Raw genomic sequence first — 26656 nt, forward strand, 5'->3', positions numbered from 1 at the left:
ACCCATAACTAATGAAGAAATATAATCAGTTATCAAAATCTCCCAACAAATAAGAGTCCTGAACCAGATGGTTCCCCTGGGGAATTCTACCAGACATTTAAGGCATAGCTAATACCCATCCTTCTTAAGGTGTTCCAGAAAATAGAAATGGAAGGACAACTTCTGGACTCATTCTATGAAGCCAGCATTACTTTGATTCCCAAACCAGACAGAGACCACACACACAAAAAAGTAGAACTACAGGCCAATATCCTTGGTGAATATGGATGCAAAAATTCCCAACAAGATACTAGCAAATTGAATTCAACCATATGAAAATAATTATTCACATGATCAAGTGGGATTCATTCCTGGGCTGCAGGGCTGGTTCAATATTTGCAAATCAATCAATGTGATAGATCACATTAATAAAAGAAAGGATAAGAACCACATGATTCTTTCAATAGATGCAGAAAAAGCATTTGACAAAATACAGCACCCTTTCTTAAAAAAACTCTCAAGAAAGTAGGGAAAGAAGGAACATACTTAAACATCATAGAAGCCATTTATGAAAGCCCACAGCTAATATCATCTTTAATGGGGAAAAACTTAGAGTTTTCCTCCTGAGATCAGGAACATGACAGGGATATCCACTGTCACCACTGTTGTTTAACATAGTGTTGGAAGCCATAGCCTTAGCAATCAGACAACAAAATGAAATAAAAAGCATCAAAATTTTCAAACAAGAAGTCAAACTTTCACTTTTTGCAGACGACATGATACTCTACATGGAAGACCTGAAAGACTCTACCAAAAGATTCCTAGAACTGATACATGAATTCAGCAAAGTCGTAGGGTACAAAATCAATGTACAGAAATTGGTTGCATTTTTATACATCAATAATGAAGCAACAGAAAGAGAAATAAAGAAACTGATTTCATTTACAATTGCACCAAGTACCATAAAATGCCTAGGAATAAACCTAACCAAAGACGTAAAAGATCTGTATGCTGAAAACTATAGAAAGCTTCTGAAGGAAATTGAAGATACAAAGAAATGAAAAAACATTCCATTCTCATGGATTGGAAGAATAAATCTTGTTAAAATGTCAATACTACCCAAAGCAATCTACACATTCAATGCAATCCCAATCAAAATTGCACTGGCATTGTTCTGAAAGCTAGAACAAACAATCCTAAAATTTGTATAGAACCACAAAAGACCCTGAATAGCCAAAGTAATTTTGAAGAAGACCAAAGCAGAAGGCATCACAATCCTAGACTTTAGCCTCTACTACAAAGCTGTAATCATCAAGACAGTATGGTATTGGCAGAAACCAGACACATAGACCAATGGAATAGAATTGGTCCACAAAGTCTGGTCCACTCCAGAATTGGACCCACAAAAGTATGGCCAACTAAACTTTGACAAAGCAAGAGAGAGTATCAAATGGAAAAAAGACAGTCTCTTTAACAAATGGTGCTGGGAGAACTGGACAGCAACATGCAGAAGAATGAAACTAGAACACTTACACCATTCACAAAAATAAACTCAAAATGGAAGAAAGACCTGAATGTGAGGTAGGAAATCATCAAAACCCTAGAGGAGAAAGCAGGCAACAACCTCTTTGACTTCAGCTATAGCAATTTCTTGCTCCACACATCTCCAATGGCAAGGTAATTAAAAGCAAAAATGAACTATGGGACCTCATCAAGATAAAAACCTTCTGCACTGCAAAGTAAATGATCAACAGAACTCAAAGGCAACCAGTGGAATGGGAAAAGGTATTTTCAAATGACATATCGGACAAAAGGCTAGTATCCAAAATCTATAAAGAACTCACCAAACTCCACACCTGATAAATAATCCAGTGAAGAAATGGGCAGAAGACATGAATAGACACTTTTCCAAAGAAGCCATCCAGATAGGCAATAGACACATGAAATGATGCCCCACGTCATTCATAATCAGGGCAGTACAAATTAAAGCCACGCTGAGATACCACCTCCCACTGGTCAGAGTGCCAAAAATGAACAAATTGGGAGACTCTAGATGCTGGCAAGGATGTGGGGAAACAGGAACACTCTTGTACTGTTGGTGGGAATGCAAACTGGTGCAGTCACTCTGGAAAACAGTGTGAAGGTTCTTCAAAAAATTAAAAATGGAACTACCCTACCACCCAGAAATAGCATTACTAGGAATTTACCCAAGGGATACAGGAGTGCTGATGCATAGGGGCACATGTACCCCAATGTTTATAGCAGCACTTTCAACAATAGTCAAATTGTAGAAAGAGCCTAAATGTCCATCAACTGATGACTGGATAAAGAGGATGTGGCTTATATATACAATGGGATACTACTTGGCAATGAGAAAGAATGAAATCATGCCATTTGCAGCAACGTGGATGGAACTGGAGGGCATTATGTTATGTGAAATAAGCCAGTCAGAGAATGAGAGATACCATATTTTTCACTCGTATCTGGATATTGAAAACCTTAACAGAAGACCATGGGGGAAGGGAAGGGAAAAAATAGTTACAAACAGAGAGGGAGGGACGCAAACCATAAGAGACTCTTAAATACTGAGAACAAACTGAAGGTTGATGGGGGCTGGGGGAGAGGGGAGAATGGGTGATGGGCATTGAGGACGGCACTTGTTGGGATGAGCACTTGTTGGGTGTTGTATGGAAACCAATTTGATAACAAATTATATAAAAATTAAAGAAAAAATATCCACAGGCAAAAGGAACAATGTCATTTATCTGTCTCTGCTTGACTCTTGGTAGAAAAATAAGGAAAATATCCCTGTAGTAATATATTAACCACAAACCTACCATCAGGTGTGTTTGTGGTTCAGAATTACAATACCCATGTGCTTTGGAAAATGCTAAGATGAGAGTTTAACAAAAAGTGACTTCAAGTCATTAGTTCCCAGAATTTTATGGAAGAAGCAAATGGGAATTATCCCTGAATTCTCTCAATGTAGGCTGTGGGATTCTTACATATAAATTTTGCCCATAGAAGCTCACATAACGCACAAGGGAAATAAGCTACGATGAATGAAAATAAGTAGAAACAATAAGAGAACTCTAAAAATTTAAGATAAAAGATCCAAAACATAAAATAAATGTTTTAAATTTATAAAGAAATAGAAGATGGAATAAAAATGTAAGGAAGAAAGAAGATGATATTAAATATAATGTAGATTTTTAAAAAGTAATAGAATTTCTAGAAACAAATTATATATTTATTAAAACCGAAAACTCATTGCATTGAGTAAACAAAAGATTAGATACAAATTAAGAAACAGTGATTTAGAAGATAGTCCTGAAGTAATCACTCAAAATGCAGCAAAGACTTTAAAAATAATAATAATTTAGGAAACATAGAGTATAGGGGCAGGATTCACACACATTAAACTGTACTTCCAGAAGGAGAAAATATGAAAAAGGAGTAAGACATAATGTCTTAGAGTTTTCTAGAATTTATGAAGAATCCCAATCCTCAGATTCAGGAAGTTTAATCCCAAGCAAAATAAATGAAAAAATATTCAGACATATCACAGTGGAACTTCAAAACAATGAAGATAAAAGACATTAAAGGCAGCCAGAGAGAAGAGAAGCAGCAATTAACCTGAGTGGAGACTTCTTAGCCACATTAGAACACAGAGGACAGTGGTGGCAATATCTTCAAAATGCTGAAAGAAAACAACGGTCAAGGTACAGTTTAATTTTTTTAATTTGTATTTCAGTTGGTGTACAGAGAAAATTGATTTTACAAGTACAATTCAGTGATTCATCACTTACATACAACACCCAGTGCTGATCACAAGTGTCCTTCTTAATACCGATCTAGCCCATCTCCCTCCCACCTCCCTCCATCATCCTTCAGTTTGTTCTCTATCACTAAGAGTCTCTTGTGCTTTGTTTTCCTTTCTTCTCTCACCCCTCTTTCCTATATGTTCATCTGTTTCATTTCTTAAATTCCACATATGAATGAAATCATATTGTATTTTTCTTACTCCGATTGACTTATTTCGCTTAGCATAATACATTCTAGACCTATCCACATCATTGCAAATTACATTTTTTTGATGGCTAAGTAATATTCCATTGTGTATATATACCACATTTTCTTTATGCATTCATTGGTCCATGGACATTTGGGCTCTCTCCATAGTATAGTCATTGTTAATGATGCTGCTACAAACATAGGGTGCATATAGCCTATCGAATCTGTACTTTTGTATCCTTTGGGTAAATACCTAATAGTGCAATTGCTGAATCTTAGGGTTGTTCTATTTTTAGTTTTTTGAAGAAACTCCACACTGATCAAAGTGGTTGCACCAGTTTGCACTCCTACAAGCAGTGCAAAAAGGTTCTCCTTTTTCCATATCCTTGCCAACACCTGCTATTTCTTGTATTGTTAATTTTAGCCATTATGACAGGTGTGAGGTAGTATCTCATTGTGGTTTTGATTTGTATTTTCCTGATGATGAGTGATGTTTAGCATCTTTTCATGTGTCTGTTAGCCATCTGGGTGTCTTCTTTGTAATAGAGTCTAGTAATGTCTTCTACCCATTTCTTAACTGGGCTGTTTGTATTATGGTTGTTGAGTTTGATAAGTTCTTTACAGATTTTGAATACTAATCATTTATCAGATATGTCATTTACAAATATCTTATATTCTACGGGCTGCCTTTTAGTTTTGTTGATTGTTTTTCTTTTCCTTTCCCTATGTGGAAGCTTTTTATCTTGATAAATATCATTTTTGCTTTTGTTCGTTCCCCTTGCCTCCAGTGACATGTATAGTAAGAAGTTACTCTGGCCAAGGTCAAAGTGGTTGCTGCCTGTGTTCTCCTCTAGGATTTTGATGGTTTCCTGTCTCACATTTAGATCTTTCCTCCATTTTGAGTTACTTTTGTGTATGGTGTAAGAAAGTAGTCCAGTTTCATTCTTCTGCACATTGCTGTCCAGTTTTCCCAACAACATTTATTGAAGATATTGTCTTTTCTTCATTTGATATTCTTTCCTGCTTTGTCAAAGACTACCATATAGTTGTGGGTCCTCTTCTGCGTTTTCTAATCTGTTCCATTGGCCTATGTGTCTGTTTTTGTACCAGGACCATCCTGTATTTATGACTACAGCATTGTAATATAGCTTGAAATTCGGAATCATGATGTTTCCAGTTCTGTTTTTCTTTTTCAGGATTGCTTTGTCCCTTTTGGGTCTTTTGTGGTTCCTTACAAATGTTAGGATTGTTTGATCTATGTCTGTAAAGCATGCTGGGGGTGTTTTGGTAGGGATTGCATTAAATGTGTAGGTTGCTTTGGGAAGTATAGACATTAATTTTTTAACATTTATTCATTTTTGAGAGACAAAGAGAGACAGGGCATGAGTGGGGAAGGGGCAGAGAGAGAGACACACAGAATCTGAAGCAGGCTCCAGGCCTGAGCTGTCAGCACAGAGCCTGACACGGGGCTTGAACTCATGAACTGTGAGATCATGACCTGAGCCAAAGCTGGACACTCAACCAACTGAGCCACCCAGGCACTCCAGTATAGACATTTGAATAATGTTTGTTCTTCCAATCCAGGAGCATGGATGCCAGAGTAGCCATACTTATATCAGACAAACTAGATTTTAAAACAAAGACTGTAACAAGAGATGAAGAAAGGTGTTATATCATAATTAAGGGGTCTCTCCACCAAGAAGATCTAACAATTGTAAATATTTATGCCCCCAATTGGAGAGAACCCAAATATATAAACCAATTAGTAGCACATATAAATAAACTCATCGATAATAATACAATAATAATAGGAAACTTCAACACCCAACTCACAGTAATGGAAAGATCATGTAAGCAGGAAATCAACAAGGAAACAATGGCTTAGAATGACACACTGAACTAGATAGACTTAACAGATATATTCAGAACATTTCATCCTAAAGCAGCAGAATACACATTATTCTTTGTGTGTGGAACATTCTTCACAATAGATTACAGACTAGGTCACAAATCAGCCCTCAACAAATACAAAAAGACTGAGATCATACCATGCACATTTTCATATCACAACACTATGAAACTTGATGTTAACCACAAGAAAAAATTTGGAAAGTCTTCAAATACACGGAAGCTAAAGAACATCCTACTAAGAAATGAATGGGTTAACCATGGAATTAATAAAAAAAATTTAAATACATGGAAGCAAATGAAATTGAAAACACTACAGTCCAATCTCTTTGGGAATGCAGCAAAGGCAATCCTAAGAGGAAAGTGCATTCCAATTCAAGTCTATATCAATAAGCAAGAAAGGCCCCAAATACACAATCTAACCTTACATCTAAAGAAGCTAGAAAAGCAACAGCAAATAAAGCTTAAAGTCAGAATAAGGGAAAAAATAAATATTAGAGCAGAAATAAAATAGAAACAAACACACAAACAAAGAAACAAAAACAACAATGGTAGAACAGATCAATTAAACTTAATAGCTGGTTCTTTGAAAGAGTAAACAAAATTGATAACCTCCTAACCATACTAATTAAAATAAGCAAGGACCCAAATAGTTAAAATCATGAATGAAAGAGGAGAGATTACACTTAGCATCACAGAAACACAAACAATTAAAGAGAATACTGTGAAAAATTATATGCCAACAAACTGGGCATTCTGGAAGAAAGGGACAGGACAAATTCCTAGAAACTCACAAACAAACAAAACTGAAACAGGAAGAAATAGAAAATTTGAACAGTCCCATAACCAGCAATGGAATTGAATTAGTAATCATAAAGCTCAAAAGAAACAAGAATCCTGGGCCAGGTGGCTTCCCAGGGAAATTGTAACATATATTTAAAGAAGACTTAATACATATTCTTCTCAAGCTGTTCCAAAAAAGAAGAAATGGAAGAAAAACTTACAAACTCTTTTTATGAAGCCAGCATTACCTTGATTCCCAAACTGAAGACCCCACTAAAAAGGAGAATTAAAGACCAATATCCCTGATGAAAAGGAATGCAAAAATTCTCAACAGGATATTAGTATACCTAATTCAACAATACATTAAAAATATTCACCACAATCAAGTGGGATTAATTCCTGGGCTGCAGGTCTGGTTCAAAACTCATAAAACAATCAAAGTGACACACCACATTAATAAAAGATAGGATAAGAACCATATGATCCTCTCAATGCATGCAGAAAAAGCATTTGACAACATAAAGCATCTATTCTTGATAAAAAAAAAAACTAGGGACAAAAGAAATATATCTCAAGATCATAAAGGCCATATATGAAAGACCCACAGCTAATATCATCCTCAATGGGTAAAAACTGACAGCCTTTCCCCTACAGTCTTTAACAAGACAAAGATGCCCCCTCCCTCCGTTACCATTTAATATAGAAGTGGAGGGGCGCCTGGGTGGCGCAGTCGGTTAAGCGTCCGACTTCAGCCAGGTCACGATCTCGTGGTCCATGAGTTCGAGCCCCGCGTCAGGCTCTGGGCTGATGGCTCAGAGCCTGGAGCCTGTTTCCGATTCTGTGTCTCCCTCTCTCTCTGCCCCTCCCCCGTTCATGCTCTGTCTCTCTCTGTCCCAAAAATAAATAAACGTTGAAAAAAAATTTAAAAAAAATATATAGAAGTGGAAGTCTTAGCCTCACCAATCCATCAACTTAGAGTTTTATGCTCAGGCAAATTATTACATGGTATTGAGGACTTCCCCAAAGACACTTATAGACAGAAAGATTACTTTGTTGCCAATAAATCCTCACGGAAGTAATTTTTGTAAGTTTATCTGTTTATTTTGAAAGAGAGAGCAGAGGAGGGGAAGAGAGAGAGAAAGAATCCAAAACAGGCTTGGCAACAGCAGCACTGAGACTGATATGGGGCTCAAACCCACAAACCACAATGTAAGGACCTGAGCCAAATCCAAGAGTCAGACACTCAACTGACTGAGCCACCTTGGCTCCCATCACTGAAGTAATTTCTGAAAGATGGAAATTGAACACAGAAGGAAAAACTTGAGATACAAGAATAAAGAATGATTGGATTCAATGGCATAGGCAATGGCATAGATGGTGGCATAGGAGGACGCTGGGCTCACCTCGTCCTGCTGATCACTTAGATTCCACCCACATCTGCTTAAATAACCCAGAAAACCTCTAGCAGAAGACTACCAGAATGGACTCTCCAGAGCCAAGCATAGACAAGAGGCCCACGGAAGAGGGTAGGAAGGGTGGAGAGGCGGTGCATGCTACATGGACTGGTGGGAGGGAGCTGGGGCCATGGATGGGCAGCCCACCTGGGAAGGCAGAGCCCCCGAAGTCTGGCTTGCAAAAGTGGAGGGGCCGGATTCTGTGAGTTCTGAAAGCCAGTGGGACTTAACATCTGGAATGTTAAAAGTCAACAGCTCTGCTCTCAGAGAGCAGGGAGGGCGAGAGGATGCCAGGAGGGAGAGTTGTTGAGCCCTGGAACAGGGCTTAGTTCAGTGGGCAAACAAAGGTGCTGGCAAGTGCCATCTACCTCTCCCACCCTCCCAGCTGAATTTCCAAAGGGAACCTGTTCCTGTCACCAAACTTGCTTGCACCAAGCAAACGCCCAATGCTGTGCTTCTGTGGATGCATCCATCAGCGGGGCCTGCCTCCCTCGTGCTGCAGGGCCCCTCCTGCAGGGGACCACCAATGGCAAAGCGAGCGAAGCCTGCCCCTCCCGCCCCTGTGCACCCGACTGATCCATCCCGGGTAATATGCCAGATCCCATAAGCAGCACCACAAGCTGGCAGTGCACAAGTAGCCCAGACAGGGGCCACACCACTCCAGTGAGTCCTGCCCCTGGGAGAGAGGAAGATAAGGTACATACCAGTCTGACTGTGGCCACAGCAGTGGGCTGAGGGCAGACATCAGATCTGACTGGGGCCCTGCCCACCAACACAAGTTACTCCGAACAGTACAAGGGAAGTGCTCTGCAGTTTAGAGCCACCACAGGGACTACCCAAGATGACGAAAGGAAAGAATTATCCTCAAAAGAAACTCCAGGAAGTAGCAATGGCTAACGAAGTGATCAAAAATGATTTAAGCAATAAAACAGAAAAAGAATTTAGAATAATAGTCATAAAATTAATCGCAGGGCTTGAAAAAAAGCATAGAGGACACCAGAGAATCTATTGCTACAGAGAACAAGGGACAAAGAAATAGTCATGAGGAGCTAAAAAATGCTATACATGAGGTGCAAAATAAAATGGAGGCAGCCATAGCACGGATTGAAGAGGCAGAGGAGAGAATAGGTGAATTAGAAGATAAAATCATGGAAAAAGAGGAAGCTGAGAAAAAGAGAGATTAAAAAAATCCAGGAGTACGAGGGGAGAATTAGAGAACTAAGTGATGCAATGAAACAAAACAATATCTGTATCATAGGGATTCTAGAAGAAGAGGGAGAGAAAGGGGCTGAAGGTATACTTGAACAAATCATAGCTGAGAACTTCCCTGATCTGGGGAAGGCAAAAGGCATTGAAATCCAAGAGACACAGAGAACCCCCTTCAGACGTAACTTGAATCGATCTTCTGCATGACATATCATAGTGAAACTGGCAAAATACAAGGATAAAGACAAAATTCTGAAAGCAGCTAGGGATAAACAGGCTTTAACTTACAAAGGTAGACCAATAAGAGTAGTGGCAGACCTATCTACTAAAACTTGGCAGGCCAGAAAGGAATGGCAGGAAATCTTCAATGTGACAAACAAAAAATATGCAGCTGAGAATCCTTTATCCAGCAAGTCTGTAATTTACAATAGAAGGAGAGATAAAGGTTTCCCCAAACAAAAAAAAAAATGAAGGAATTCATCACCACTAAACCAGCCCTACAAAAGATCCTGAGGGGATTCTCTGAGTGAAATCTTGCAAGGACCACAAAGTACCAGAGACATCACTACAAGCATGAAAACTACAGACATGACAATGACGCTAAACCCATCTCTTTCTATAATAACACTGAATGTAAATGGACTAAATGCTCCAACCAAAAGACATAGGATATCAGAATGGATAAAAAAAAGAAAAAAAAAAACAAGACCCATCTCTTTTCTCTCCACATGAGACTCTTTTTAGACCTGAGGACACCTTCAGATTGAAAGTGAGGGATGGAGAACTATCATGCTACTGGAATTCAAAAGAAAGCTGGAGTAGCCATACTTATATGTTAAATTAAAGGATGTAACAAGAGATGAAGAAGGGCATTATATAATAATTACAGGGTCTTTCCATCAGGAAGAGCTAACAATTATAAATGCCTATGTAGTGAATACAGGAGCCCCCAAATATATAAAACAATTAATCACAAACATAAGCAACCTTCTTGATAAGAATGTGGTAATTGCAGGGGATTTTAATACCCCACTGACAACAATGACTAGATCATCTAGGCACAGGATCAATAAAAAAACGGGCCCTGAATGGTACATTGGATCAGATGGACTTGACAGATATATTTAGAACTCTGCATCCCAAAGCAACAGAATATACTTTCTTCTCGAGTACACATGGAACATTCTGCAAGATCAATCACATACTGGGTCACAAAACAGCCCTTCATAAGTATGAAAGAACTGAGATAATACCATGCACACTGTCAGACCACAATGCTATAAAATTTGAAATCAACCACAGGAAAATGTCTGGAAAACCTCCAAAACCATGGAGGTTAAAGAACACTCTACTAAAGAATGAATGGATCAAACAGGCAATTCGAGAAGAAATTAAAAAAAAAAAAGGAAAAAATGAAGATGAAAATACAACAATCCAAAAGCTTTGGGATGCAGTGAAGGCAGTCCTGAGAGGAAAATACATTGCAATCCAGGCCTATCTCAAGAAACAAGAAAAATCCCAAATACAAAATCTAACAGTACACCTAAAGAAACTAGAAGCAGACAGCAAAGACACCCCAAACCCAGCAGAAGAAGAGAAATAATAAAGATTAGAGCAGAAATAAACAATATAGAATCTAAAAAAACAACTGTAGAGCAGATCAATGAAACCAAGAGTTGGTTTTTTGAAAAAAATAAACAAAATTGATAAACCTCTAACCAGGGTTCTCAAAAAGAAAAGGGAGATGGGGCGCCTGGGTGGCGCAGTCGGTTAAGCGTCCGACTTCAGCCAGGTCACGATCTCGCGGTCCGTGAGTTCGAGCCCCGCGTCGGGCTCTGGGCTGATGGCTCAGAGCCTGGGGCCTGTTTCCGATTCTGTGTCTCCCTCTCTCTCTGCCCCTCCCCCGTTCATGCTCTGTCTCTCTCTGTCCCAAAAATAAATAAACGTTGAAAAAAAAAAAAAAAAAAAAAAAAAAAAAAAAAAAAGAAAAGGGAGATAACCCAAATAGATAAAATCATGAATGAAAATGGAATTATTACAACCAATCCCTCAGAGATACAAGCAATCATCAGGGAATACGATGAAAAATTATATGCCAATAAACTGGACAACCTGGAAGAAATGGACAAATTCCTTAGCACCCACACACTACCAAACTCAAACAGGAAGAAATAGAAAACTTGAACAGACCCATAACCAGCGATGAAATTGAATCAGTTATCAAAAATCTCCCAACAAATAAGAGTCCAAGACCAGATGGCCTCCCTCGGGAATTCCACCAGGCATGTAAATCAGAGATAATACCTATCCCTCTCAAGCTGTTCCAAAAAACAGAAAGGGAAGGAAAAGTTCCAGACTCATTCTATGAAGCAAGCATTACTTTGACTCCTAAACCAGACAAAGACCCAAAAAAAAAAGAGAACTACAGGCCAATATCCCTGATGAATATGGATGCAAAAATTCTCAACAAGATACTAGCAAATCGAATCCAACAGCATATAAAAAGAATTATTCACCATGGTCAAGTGGGATTCATTCCTGGGTGCAGGACTGGTTCAATATTCACAAATCAATCAATGTGATACATCACATTAATAAAATAAAGATAAGAACCATATGATCCTGTCGATCAATGCAGAAAAAGCATTTGATAAAATTCAGCATTTTTAAAAATAAAAACCCTCAAGAAAGTCGGTATAGAAGGAACATACTTAAACATCATAAAACCATTGATGAAAAGCCCACAGATAATATCATCCTGAATGGGGAAAACTGAGAGTTTTCTCCCTGAGATCAGGAACACGACAGGGATGCCCACTCTCACCGCTGTTGTTCAACATATTGTTGGAAGTGCTAGCATCAGCAATCAGACAACAAAAGGAAATCAAAGGCATCAAAATTGGCAAAGATGAAGTTAACCTCTCACTTTTTGCAGATGACATGATATTATACATGGAAAATCCGATAGACTCCACCAAAAGACTGCTAGAACGGATACATGAATTCAGCAAAGTCGCAGGATACAAAATTAATGTACAGAAATCAGTTGCATTCTTATATACTAATAATGAAGCAAAAGAAAGACAAATAAAGAAACTGATCTCATTCACAATTGTGCCAAGAATCATAAAATACCTAGGGATAAATCTAACCAAAGATGTACAAGATCTGTATGCTGAAAACTATAGAAAGCTTATGAAGAAAAGTGAAGAAGCTATGAAGAAATGGAAAAACATTCCATGCTCATGGATTGGAAGATTAAATATTGTTAAAATGTCAATACTACCCAAAGCTTTCTACACATTCAATGCAATCTCAACCAAAATTACACCAGTATTCTTCTTGAAGCTAGAACAGGCAATCCTAAAATTTGTGTGGAACCACAAAAGGCCCCGAATAGCCAAAGTAATTTTGAAGAAGAAGACCAAAGCAGGAGGCATCACAATCCCAGACTTTAGCCTCTACTACAAACCTGTAATCATCAAGACAGCATAGTATTGGCACAAAAACAGACACATAGACCAATGGAATAGAATAGAGACTCCAGAATTGGACCTACAAAAGTATGGCCAACTAATCTTTGACAAAACAGGAAGGAATATCCAATGGAAAAAAGACAGTCTCTTTAACAAATGGTGCTGGGATAACTGGACAGCAACATGCAGAAGATTGAAACTAGACCACTTTCTCACACCATTCACACACACACACAAAAAAAACTCAAAATGGGTAAAGGATCTGAATGTGAGACAGGAAACCATCAAAACCCTAGAGGAGAAAGCAGGAAAAAACCTATCTAATCTCAGCCACAGCAATTTCCTACTTGACACATCCCCAAAGGCAAGGTAATTAAAAGCAAAAATGAACTATTGGGACCTCATCAAGATAAAAAGCTTCTGCACTGCAAAGGAAACAATCAACAAAACTAAAAGGCAACCAACGGAATGGGAAAAGATATTTGCAAATGACATATCAGACAAAGGGCTAGTATCCAAAATCTACAAAGAGCTCACCAAACTCCACACCCGAAAAACAAATAACCAAGTAAAGAAATGGGCAGAAAACATGAATAGACACTTCTCTAAAGAAGACATCCAGATGGCCAACAGGCACATGAAAGGGTGCTCAACGTCACTCCTCATCAGGGAAATACAAATCAAAACCACACTGAGATCCCACATCGTGCCAGAGTGGCTAAAATGAAAAAATCAGGAGACTCTAGATGCTGGAGAGGATGTGGAGAAACGGGAACCCTCTTGCACTGTTGGTGGGAATGCAAATTGGTGCAGCCGCTCTGGAAAACAGTGTGGAGGTTCCTCAGGATGTGGAGAAATGGGAACCCTCTTGCACTGTTGGTGGGAATGCAAACTGGTGCAGCTGCTCTGGAAAACAGTGTGGAGGTTCCTGAAAAAATGAAAAATAGATCTACCCTATGATCCAGTAATAGCACTGCTAGGAATTTACCAAGGGATACAGGAGTTCTGATGCATAGGGGCACTTGTACCCCAATGTTTATAGCAGCACTCTCAATAATAGCCAAATTATGGAAAGAGCCTAAATGCCCATCAACTGATGAATGGATAAAGAAATTGTGGTTTATATACACAATGGAGTACTACGTGGCAATGAGAAAGAATGAAATATGGCCTGTGTAGCAACGTGGTTGGAACTGGAGAGTGTTATGCTAAGTGAAATAAGTCATACAGAGAAAGACAGATTCCATATGTTTTCACTCTTATGTGGATCCTGAGAAACTTAACAGAAGACCATGGGGGAGCACAAGGGAAAAAAAACAGTTAGAGAGGGATGGAGCCAAGCCATAAGAGACTCTTAAAAACTGAGAATAAACTGAGGGTTCATGGGTGGTGGGATGGAGGGGAAAGTGGGTGATGGGCATTGAAGAGGGCATCTGTTGGGAGGAGCACTGGGTGTTGTATGGAAAACAATTTGACAATAAATTTCCTATTAAAAATGAAGAAAAAATGATTAAAGGAAGTGGTTAATGTGGTTAAATCTAAATAGACATTGTCTGCATAAATAGTTTAATTATAACAATATAATTCATTTGAGGATTAAGACCCAAGGTTAAACTAAAATACAAAACAATTAATATGTAATTTAGGTGAGGGAAGGACAAGAGTTCTGAAGTTATTATATTGTTTTAGGGGAAAAGTGAAGGTACTGATTTTAGATTTTGTTGATCATGTATATTAAAATGTTAAGAGTAATCTCTAAAAGAATGAAACTGATTATATATCTTAAATATAGATGTAAAAACTCAGGAGCACAATTGTAAAGAAGAGAGAAACAGAAAAATAAACTAAGTATAAAGAGCTCAAAATAAGAGACTAGAAATAAGGTCAAATAATTCAGTCATTACAATAGAAATAAATGTGCCAAAATTACCATTCAAAAGGCATATATTTTCAGTTTGTATTAAAAACAACAAAAGCCAAGTATATGCTGTTTACAAGAGACATTAAACAAAAATATAGAAGTTGAATGTAATAGAGTAAATAAATATTAAATTGGCAAATACTAAGCAGAAAACAATTATATAGCTGTATTAATCTTACACAAAATACACTTTTAAGCAAGGAATATTATTAGGGAAATATTATTATTAATAATAAAACATGCAATTTGGTCAAAAGATATAATTACTTTAAATTTGTATGCCTCCAATAATATAGCCTTCAAAATATGTAAAGGAAAATAAAGGCAAACTCAGACTGACTTTAGAATGTCATTTCAAAGGATGAGGATAAAAATGTGAAATGTGGTTTGTAACATAGGATGTCTGTTGTTTTACCTTCGCTGGTGTCCTGCTTTTCTGATAATTGTTCCCAGGAATTTATTTGAGAAATGGAGTATGACTAATAAATAATTTCCAGTGTGGAACTGGCTAAATGGAGTCTGGGTTGAAAGCAAGAAGGACCCACCTGATATGGGAATAAGGAATTGATGGTCTGGTTCATGTGGTGGCAAAGAATTTAGTTAAACTATTAGCCATTGTTCCTTGGGTCTTCAACCCACTTCCCAGAGTGACCGGAGCCTTAGGCAACTTGGCAATAATATGTCAGGAGTATGTTGAACTATATGAAGTGTCTTTAGTGAAAATAAACTAAAGACAACATGTAGGATAAAGTGAGCCCTCCTGAAAGCAGATGGAAAAGAAGCAGGAAAGAGCCAGATTATCATGTGCCTTGTGGGATGACAGCTGCTACAAAATATGCTTTACTCTGCTTCTAAAGCTGTCCAGGAGACTGTGGAATTCTGGTAGTTGGAATGAAGATACTGGCAGGTGTTCTAGGAGTCAGGCAGCCCCTCCAACCCTTACCTCTCCCTTGGGATAGCGGTAGCGATATTTATCTTGGTCCCGTAGTGCAAATTCCTCAGGGTAGTGTTCCTGGATTTCTTCATAGGTCATCTCCTCACAGACACCCTGGAAAAAATTATTTGGGAACAAATTCACAAGGTGAAACCCACAAGCCTTTACCATAGTTCTGAGGCCAATGATTGTGAAACAACAGCACACAATAACCTGGGTTTCTGTAAACACAGATCTAAGTTTGTGCCTGTTGTCTGAGTGTGTGTGTGCGCGCACGAAGTGTGTGGATGTGAGACTGTGTGCATATGTACAGATGTGTTCATGGTTGAGCATATAGTATATGGTAGGTACCTGTGGTATTTTTTTGTGGTTGTCCCAATAGGTTTGTATATGTACATTGTATAAGTATTTTTTTTGTAAATATATGGGTTTAAGGATTTGTAACTGTATTTGTGTGTGTATGTGTAGCATGCTGGTATGTTTAAGGACCTATGTCTTGTGTTTGTGTATTTGTCTCAGTATTTTTAGTGTGTTTGTGAGTGTGTGTGTGTGTGTGTGTGTGTGTGTACAGAGTGTCTGAGCATCTGAGAATGTGCTCGTGTGAGTGTCTCTATGGTCTGTCTCTCCATTTGGGTCTCAGTGTGTCTGTGGCATGTGTTTCTGTGAGTGTGTGTCTCTGATTATGTCTCTGGTGTCTATGTGTGAGTATCTGTGTGCTTACGTTGGAGGTCATGTGAATTTGTGGTAATACACTTGAGGTTATGCATCTGTACTACATACATTTCCAACCATAGTATGCTTCTCCGTGTCTATGTGATATAGGTATCTTTGTATACAAACACTGCATGTATGTCTATGGTGAGTTTGTCTATATGTATCTCTAGGTGTCTCTATCTGTGAGTGTGTATGTGTGTGCATGCATGGTGTGGGTGTAGATTGGTAGATGTGTCTGAGAGGGATTCTATGTCTGACTAGAAGATCAATGTGTCTGTGAAGTGCATGTCTGTGAGTGTAAGCATATTTATGGTGGGTGTAAGCATATTTGTGGTGGATGTCTATGACTGTGTATGCAAGCACACACAAGTGCTCACATACACAACAGTATGCTCCCATTTTATAGCATTTCCCATCTCCTCTGCTCCTACATCTGCTTCAGAACCTCTGGCAGATAAAGAAATAGGTATCCACAGACATATCAGAAGGCAAAAATTAATGAATTCCTAATGCTTTCAGAATGGGCCTTGGGGAGATATGGTCTCCTCACCCAAAGAAGGAATCCAGAGATAAGAGGAGTTTCTCAGGAGCACATGAGAGCTTCCCAAGTTCACTGAAAAATCCCCAGAAGTGAGGTGGCTGCTGGGAGTGGGGGTGGGAAGCATTTAGGTTTATAAAGTTTCCTTTTGATTGTGTGCATTACGATTAGACTTTCCTGTAAGGGGCAATTGGCTCTTGTTTTTGTCTTTTGAATCATCTAACAGCCTTCCATTAGGGGTGAAGTTTGCCCCTGACACAGCTCACAAACAGCTCTGCAGTGTCAAACTTCTCCATCGACACTGTCCATGGGAGAAAGCATACCCTAATGGATACACAAGGTCCTTCCAGATTGGCTTTGACTTTCTATTCTGAGACATACCTGGAGCCTTTTTCCTGTGGAAACGGTGGAAATGGCCACTGACTTAAAAAAATTAATGTTTATTTATTTTTGAGAGAAAGAAAGCACTAGCAGGGGAGGGGCAGAGAGAGAGGGAGACAGAATCCGAAGCAGGCTCCAAGCTCAGAGCTGTCAGCACAGAATCTGATGCTAGGCTGGACCTCACAACCTGAACCACGAGATCATGACCTGAGCTGAAGTCGGGCACTGAACCGACTGAGCCAACCAAGTGCCCTATGGCCACTGACTTTCTATTGACTTAAGGCAAATTGCCTACCTCTTAGAATTTTATTTTCCTCTACTGAAAAATGAGGATAATTACAACTACCTCACAAATGTGTTTTGAATATTAGAGATAAAATATATAAAAGAGATTAGCACAGAATGTACAAGTCTCATTTTAAAGATTCAATCAGTAGTACTAATTGTTAATATATTATTGATCACGGAAAATAAACCAGAAACTTAGGCATTATTCTAAATTCTTACTTCTTCCTTACCCCTCCCCCATAGCCAGTTTCTAACATTCTATCTGCTAAATTTCTCTAAAATCCATCCCTTTTTCTTCCCTGTCTCCACTGTTACAATCTTAGCATATCTACACACACACACACACACACACACCACACACACACACACACACACACACACACAACCTTTTTTAATTATTATGATTTCTCCTGACATATCATTCCTGATCTTCTCTACCTGGCTCACTGTTAATTAACTCTCAGCTAGGTATCACTTCTTCCAGGCAGATCCTGTGTGGCTCAGATGCCCTGCCCTGACATGTGTGCATAAATGGTATAGCCTATAGCACACATGCTGTTTTGTATCCCTCTGTTTTTTTTAATTTACCCTGTTTAGAATGAAAACTCAGTGAAGACAAGAATCAATCTCTGTCTCCAACACCACCCTAGAGCCTGAAACAAAGTAGGTACCCAATAAATGCTTACACCACATATGCACCAGAAACAAGTAGTGACTGATCTCTTTATATATTTGCTTGAATGTATTTTACAGCAAATATATGTGATATGTAGAGCAATACTATATATTCTTTTTCTAAATATGCATATCTCTGTACATCTATATCTAAGTACATATGTATGTATGTATACACACATATACCTCCTTGTATTTATAGAAGTATATCTACCAGGCAAGCAAGTTAACCTACCTACATGCAAGTTATCTATGTTTGTGGTGAAGCTTTTACTTTAAGGCCTAACAATCATAACCTGTGGGATGCTACCTGATGTCAGTATACCTATAGTGCAGATGAGACAATGGGGAGGAAAAAATGCCTTCTTAAAGAGCTCACGGGAAAACCTGACCCTGAAGAGAGATTGCCATGTCAAGAGAGTCAGATGGAGTTTTTCTTTGATCTATCTTCAATGCCACTACTCTAGTCCCTCATACCTTCACCTCTTGCCTGGACTAATGCAGCCATCTCCAAACTAATCTACATGCTTATTCTTGCCCTCTTCCCACCTAGTTTCCACACATGACCAGAATGGTCTCTTATTTATTTATTTATTTATTTATGTATTTATTTTTTATTTATCAAGTATCATTAACATACAGTGTTATATTGGTTTTAGGTGTATAATATTCAAAAATTCAACAATTGAATATAGAATATTCAACAACTCTATACATTTCTCAGTGCTCATGAAGATAAGTGTACTCTTAACACCCTTTATCTATTTCACTCATCCACCCACCCACCTCCCCTCTGGTAACCATCAATTTGTTCTATTTCAGAGTCTGTTTTCAGTTTATCTCTTTTTTTCTTTGTTCATTTGTTTATTTATTAAATTCCACAATCTATTGAAATAACATGGTATTACCTTCTTTCTAAAAAATGTGAATTACATTCATGCCACTCTTCCTTGACTTAGACTACATCATTGGCTTCCCATTTTTAAAGCAGTATCCAAATCCCTGAACATTAATTACAAAACTCTGTGAGCTGCCTTCCTTTCCAACCTCATCTCCCTTGTACTTCCTTTGTTACAACCCTTGTCACAGAAAATGCAATGTCTTATTTATGGCCTGCCTTTGAGCTCCACGAGGACAGAGAACATGTCTGTTCTGGCCTTCAATGGATCCCTCAACACACAGAACAGTGTATGGAACATGGCTGGTTGTTAAGCAGCAGAAGCAGTCCAGGGGATAATCCCATAATCAGGTCCCATAAATCACCAGGAAATCCATCCCTTTCCATCTTACCGCATCAATTTCGTTCAGGGCCTTCCACTGCTCATAAGGAACACCCAGGGCCTCAGCTGTCTGGATAGTCCTCTTCATGTGGCTGGTCCACACCTTCAGGGAGCTGATGCCCTGGGACTGAATGAAGTTGGCCAGGGCATAAGCATACTAGGAGGTGGGGGTGCAGAGAAGGAGGAGGGGAGAAAGAGAGAGATGAAAGAAGACAGAGTAGCTGTAAGAATAAACTCAGATCTACCACAAATGGTGAAATAATAATGAACAAGAAAGTATAATTTAAAATTTTTCAATTTATAAACAAGGATATGACAAGGATTAAGGAAATAAAAAAGGGTATGTGTGCTTATGTGTGTATATGTTTATATGTGTGTGTGTTCATTGATGCTTATTAAACCCCCTACTTTATTGTTCATTCAAACAGCCCAACTCTGGCATTTCTGGAGCCTAGGAAAAGAGTACAAATGAAGGCAGTCCACAGTCAACCTCTCTTCTATTCCCATTTCTGCCTCCATCCTGCACTTGTAGATGCCTTGAGTACATGTTTGTACATGACAAAGTTCTGTCCACATCCTATCTCCACTGGTTCCCATGATCCACAAACAGTGACCCCTTGGCTATCCCTTTGCCTAGGGGTAAACACTACTGTGAAATGGTCTGCTCTCAGGTGAACAGACTCTGGGATAGGCCCATGCAGACATGGAAAAAATACTCCAGTACAGAAGGACAGCAGATTCTGGGTTCTGGATACTCACAACATGGTCTAGAATTAGGGGATATTGGATTTGGGGAGCATTTCTTTTTGACCATGGGGGTCTCAGTACCCAGCTTCTAAGGCATTCAAACATCCATAGTGTGTGTGGTCATGTGTGGGTATCAGGATGTCCTGTTCTCAAGACACAGTCCAGTGAGGGAAATGATGACAGCACTGAGAGGAACTAGGAAGAGCTGTGGGACCCCAAATGATCAAGTGATTCACTCTTCTTCTGCATTTAGGCATGTTATTAGTCACAGAGGGTGTGTGAGGAATATCAACACAAATGCAAAAATCTATATACATATGCATATGTACAAATATAGGCATTGTGTAAACACATTCTAATTATGGATGTGAGTCGGCAGTGTTCTCTAGTGGAAAAGCCTCATAGCTCCTGCCTGTAAGATGCAAACAGCATTAACTCATCAGCCTGATTCTATGAGTGTCATGTTAGATAGTGAACAAGGAGCACACAGAATGCTCCCTGACACACACAAGGTGACAGACTCTGTGATTTATTATGGATGACAGTCAATGGTAAAGTGCTTTGTAAACTGTTATGATTCACTGTTCCCATAAGCATGAAGATTGGTGCCAGGCATGTGCATGTATATGCACATGTTTGTGTGCAAAGGTGATATGCATTGTGGAGGTGGCATGTGTCCAAAGTTGGAATTGTGCTGTGTAGGTAGGGAATTAGCTGGGCAGGGCAATAGCTGGCCCCAGTCAAAAGACTCTGGTTGCAGGTGGTGCCATGTGGCAGGGGTGGGTGATGCCACCAATACCCTCTATTCAGCTCTAAGGAGTGAGAGGGGTAGGAGTTAGAGGTTTGAGTCTACCTCAATGGGAGGCTGCCAGTCTGAAGGTAACAGAAAGGGAGCCATGGGCCTTCCAGTGCAGTGCCTTGCCTAGGACACCACCACCTCTGCAGTGGGGAATGCTGAGGGGCAGGCAGGAAAGCATGGTTTTCAGTCCTGGCTCTCTCTTTTACTGGCTGCATGACCTGGGACTGCTCTTTGCTCCTCCTTGGGCCTTAGCTTCATCAAGTTTCATAAACCATTAATGGTAATGCCCACCCCACAGAGCTGTGAAGGTTAAATGAGGCTCACAGCAGATGGTGCTGTGACTGTACACAGGTGCCCAATAAAAGATAGTGTTCCCTCCCTCCTGCACCTCATTTCCCATTTGTCCTACCCAAGCCATCCTCCCAGCAAGAACAATAGCTGTGTTAACAAGCCCAGGCACAGGGCCAGACACTAAGGAAAACATGTGTCTTTATTTTATTTTATACCCATAATGTACAGGTTTACTATGCTTGGCTGGAGAGAAGAGATTCATGCCACAGAGTCAGAGATGGGCCAGGACTGGGAGATATGGAGCCCAGGGCACAGTGACCTGCCTGGGAGGGCAGGGGAGGACAGGGGAGGGTTTCCTGGACCAAACCATGGAGCAGGAGCTATACCTTGGAAAGGGGTGGGGGATGGAGGGCAGGAAAAGAGCTGTAACTGGTAGGGGACAAGTTCTGACAGTGAAATAACCTGTAATGGGGGCTGGGGGCTGTGGCATCAGCCCTAAGTAAGGGAGGAGAAGATGGATTCAAGGATCCAGGGAAGCTATCTGTGCAAGTGATGATGACCAGATGACAGAGGAGGGCAGGCTGGGTGGGAGAAATTGTACAAGCAAAGGCACAGAGTTGTGAGAAAGATGAGGGGACAAGTCAGGCAGGAGTGAAGTGTTCTAACTGTAATGGGGCTGGAGGTGCAGCCAGATCTGGGCAGGCCTTAAGTGCCAGGACCAAGTTATCAGACTTGCAGATGCTGTTGATACATGGAAGCCATTCAAGGTTGGGACAACACTGAGTGGATGATGGAGTGGAAGAATGGCTGTGACCAAAAACTGCTTTTACTCTGCCACTGAGTCTCCCTCCCATCCTCAGGGCCCAGGCAGTGGCCACACCACCCACCCATGGCCCACCTGGGCCAGATCAGTCAATGCCTTGGATACATGGGGCCCTTCCTACCTGCTTGCCCCGAGCTGAGAGGCCAGAGTCACCTCCAATGCGGCCTCTGAGGTTTAGTTCACTCTCACCATGCCGGCATAGGTAGATGGAGCGGGGTGTGACATGGATGTTCATGAGATAGTAGACTGTGCGGCTCTGGATGTGGTCTTGCACTCGGTTCACCATGTAGCGTGTGCCCACATCGAAGATCTTGATGTAGGAGAGGTGGCTGGGCCAGCCCAAGCAGGAGCAAGCAGCTCAGGGGATGACAGTGTAGAGGTTGATCCCAAGACAAAGCCCCAACCACACACCCTGCTTTCAAGCTTCCTGTACAATGCAGCTTTCACCTAACTTTTTCCTCTAACAAAATGCCATGCCTTGCCCTGTTCTGGGTACCCATTCTAGAGACTAGGCTCTTGGCCACCCCAAAGAGCTCACTGCCTGCTACCATCTCCCTCTATCTCCTTTCCTCAGTTTCATCTTAATACAGGATATCTCCTAACATTATTTTTTTACACTCCAGGCATCTGGGCTCTCTTCTCTGTGGTTCACACTCTTGACATACTCAGAGAAAAGCAGTAGTCCCCTGTGTCCCTGGCTGCCTTCCACATCTCACTGGCAGCTCCTCAATTGTCTATTCACTCTTTTAAATCTCAAGCTGAGCTCTGCATCTCTATTATTTAAGCCTCTGATATGATATATTGTATTTGACATTCTACAGGTAGCTACCAGATTGTGTCTGGGTGCACTTGTGTCTGTGTATATGCCTCTCTCCTCACTCAGAAAGGGAAAAGGATTGGGATTTCTCCCCCCATCTGTCATGCAGTCAACAAACACACCCTCTTCTGTTCTAAGCATTGTGCTTGAGGTGGTGACTCAGCATCTGCCCTTTGGGAGCTCTTAGGCTAGTCAAGAACACACACTTGGAAACGCACCATCAATGCTCAACACCCCTTCCATAAACAGTCATTTACTCGTAGGTGTGCCAAGTATTGGGGTATGGGGATGCAGAGGCTCTCCACAGCATTAGTGGAAATCTTGTGGTCCTTGCTTCAAGCCCCTTTTTTATCCCCTCAATTCTGTGTTCTAGGCATGAACTAATAACTACACACAGAGTGATAATCAAACTACTCAACAACCTGTCTGCAGAGAAGCTGGGAATGGGCAACACTGACTAATCAGAACACTAGAACCATGGAGTAAGTCTTCTGAGGATCCTGACAAACCAGGCGTGAATCCTTTAGTTGCTGGACTATAAGAGGTAAGATCTCTGGGAAGAGGTGGGGAAGGTTGCAGCAATGGGGTGACACACCAGCAACCCTGGGTGCACACTAACAAAACCAAGTAAATAGAAATAGCTGCACTACCCCAAATCATGTAAAGCAGTGGCTGAGGTGTTTGGTTTCAGAAAGCCTCTCCTCCGATTTTCCTAGAGAAGTCCTTTTTTAGCTGCTCATTAAGCATGAGCTTAATCACGCCCATCCCTGTCATCTATGTCCAGTGGTTCCCAAAGGACACTTGCACTTGCTGAGAATTTTCTTTTGTGCATTTTCTTTTGTCCCACTGCCCAGGGACTTCAAACTACATGAATCATTATAATCATCTTAGGACTCAAGGATTATTAGCTTCATTTTATAGGAGAGGAAACTGAAACACAGAAAGAGGAAGTGATTTGCCTAAGGTTAACCTCTCCAACTATCTTGTCTAGGATCTCAGAACCTAGGGGTAGAAAATATCTGGTGTAGCTTTTTTGCCTAATTACTGACTGTTCCTGAAACTAGGTCCTGGGTGGCTCTAGGAGAACTTCCTATTTGCTCAGTTTAGTCTGACATTCCAGGTGCCTTCAAGCATTGGCCCCACTTGGCCTGACATCATGGTCCCATGACCTCACCCATGCCATGATTTCTCTGTTTCAATCTAGCTTTCATGCTTTTGCTGGAATATTCTCTGCACCCTCTACTTCATTCAGATTTAACTAGGCCATTCCAAAATGCTTTTCTCTTTGCTTGAAAAGGCATTCTTTGCCTGCTTTCCAAAGCTGAGCTCCTGTGCAACCATCCTTCAAGAGCCAGCACATTCACTCTAAGTTTTCGTTGAGTCTAGGATCATGTGAAGTCATTTAGAGGTGTTTCCCACCAAAAGTATTATATTAGTTAATGCCCACCTCTACCGTGTGTAATGTAAAATAAAAATTATAAACTGTATGATAATATGATAAGGTCCTATGAAATTCTGTTTTTTTTTTTCATCTTGATCACATTGATGCTGTTTTGGAATTAAAATATTAAAAAGCTTTCCAGATTTTTTTGTTCTTATTTTTGGTAGCCTCCACCCTTCTGGTACCCCAAACATGTGTCTTTTCTACCTATACTAGGTAAACCTGCTCTTTCAGATTTTTTTTTTCCAAACTGTGCTGGGTCTTCCCCTCTGTGTTCTTCTAGCCCACTTGGTTTATCATTTCCACAATTCTGATCAACTGCACATTGTGTATTGTCTTCTCCAACCAAGCGGGTATTTTGTCAAAGCAGGGATAGCCCTTTCCTCTTTGGATTCCTGGGGCACAGGTTTGGTTGGACCCTGATGCATGGGCTGTAAATGTCTGTTGATGTAAAAATGATTAAATAAAACCAACCTTCAGAATCTGTCACCTTCAGGCCCAAACTGATTAATAAAACACTAGCTGAACACCTGCAGGAGTATAGGCTGAAGGCTAGGGGCTTTCTTAATGCCATTATTTCACTTTAACTCCCCTTCTTCAAGCTTCTTTCACCACATGGTGCTAGCCTATATGGTGCATTTATGGACACTTGAAAAAGTTACAGTCATCAGGGCAGAAACAGCCTCACTCCAGCACACATGCTTGGGGGAAAAAAGAAAGTGTGCCCTTGACCTGGTTGTCCTTGCACAGTGAACAATCTTTACAATTGTACACAAAGGTCTTGCTCCTTGCACTGAGTGTCTAAATCTGATGTGACACTTCTTTATGATTAAGGGATATGGGATGGGGAGAACCAGTCTGGAAGTTTGAAGATAAGGGTTTGAATAAATATTCTACTGACTCATTATGTGGACTCAGGTAAGTCCTTGACCTGCTCTGGGTCTCAGTTTACCCACCTAAGGACTGAGGCAGTAACAATTCTTGCCTCATAGGACTTTGGCTGGGCAAAGCAGTAAGGCTGCTCTTTAAATTTCTTAAGGTTTGAATGACTATTTGAAGCCTCCTTATACTTCTCACTTGGGGGTCCAAAGGATATGGATGACCAGAGTCTCTGATCATCACAGCCCATTTTGAGGAGTAGGATTCTGGTAATATCCTATACCCAAAACTCACACATTCCCTGTACTACCAGATAACATCTTTCTAATTTTTAGCTGGCATTATGAATGAGAGTTTCATATTTTTTATGTATCTTCCCATATGTCAAGTCATGATGGAAGCTACCTGAGGATAGAAACCACCTCTCTTACCATTATTTATACCCCCTATGTACACCACAGCCCAAAAGGGCAAAATACTTATTGACTGAAAAGGTACATGGGTTTTGTGAAAAGAGATATGAGTAGGAGACAAAATATATTGTTAGAATCTGAATTCTATCCCCTGATTTGTGCCAGAAGCTTGAACAAGTGGTTTCAGCTCTCTAAGACTCAATTTCCTCTTCTTGAAAATGTATGAACATAAGATCTATTTTGGCTTCCTTTATAGGGGTGGTGAGGATATGTGATGAAACAAAGAAGGTGAACATATTTGGAAACTTAAGTGTCACCCATGTGTGAGCAATAATTTTGAAAAAATAATAGCAAAAACCATAGGAGGGGGGCATTTGTTACCAGAGACCAGCATCCTGATCTATCCATATTGTTCAGGAAGGCACTACTTTAACACTTCAACGGACGTTTCACATATCAAGGAATCACCACCTCAGATAATTAGAACTTGGAGGGTTCTTGAAGACAAATCAAACCTAGCTCCCTGATTTTACAGATAGAGAGGTTGATGCCCAGAGAGGGAGGTTATTTTCCCAGGTCCTAAAGGACATGACAATAGGGTTAAGGATCCAGTCCTGGGCTTTAGGGTTCTGGGTTCTTACCTGTCCAGTTCATCATCCAAGGGTTGGTAGTTAACCTCATAGCACTCAATTCTCTTTAGAAAGTCTTCCAGAACCTTTTCCCGGTCACAGTCTATGTAATCAGGGCTTCCAAGTTTTACTTGCTAAGAAAAGGTAGAATAGAGGAACTATGAAAGACAGAGACTCTAACAGTGCCCTTTGGAAGTGCCCTTAGAAATCATTGAGTACAACATCTTTCATAACAAAAATGATAATATTGAGACTTGGACAAAGGG

General features: G+C 40.1%; 1 protein-coding gene across 2 annotated transcripts in view; it reads right to left on the reverse strand.

Annotated features, from left to right (window-relative positions):
* The window catches only part of PFKFB1 (6-phosphofructo-2-kinase/fructose-2,6-biphosphatase 1), a 137635-nt gene that overhangs the window by 10072 nt on the left and 100907 nt on the right, over positions 1–26656 (reverse strand). For both annotated transcript variants that reach the window (XM_047844793.1, XM_047844794.1), the window contains exons 7-10: positions 26403–26524; positions 22333–22540; positions 19562–19708; positions 15685–15789 (exon numbers count right to left, since the gene is read on the reverse strand). In XM_047844793.1, coding sequence (XP_047700749.1) covers positions 15685–15789; positions 19562–19708; positions 22333–22540; positions 26403–26524 — 582 coding nt within the window. The remainder of the gene's footprint in view (positions 1–15684; positions 15790–19561; positions 19709–22332; positions 22541–26402; positions 26525–26656) is intronic.

Source organism: Prionailurus viverrinus, chromosome X (genome assembly GCF_022837055.1).
Source record: "Prionailurus viverrinus isolate Anna chromosome X, UM_Priviv_1.0, whole genome shotgun sequence".
Taxonomy (NCBI): Eukaryota; Metazoa; Chordata; class Mammalia; order Carnivora; family Felidae; genus Prionailurus; species Prionailurus viverrinus.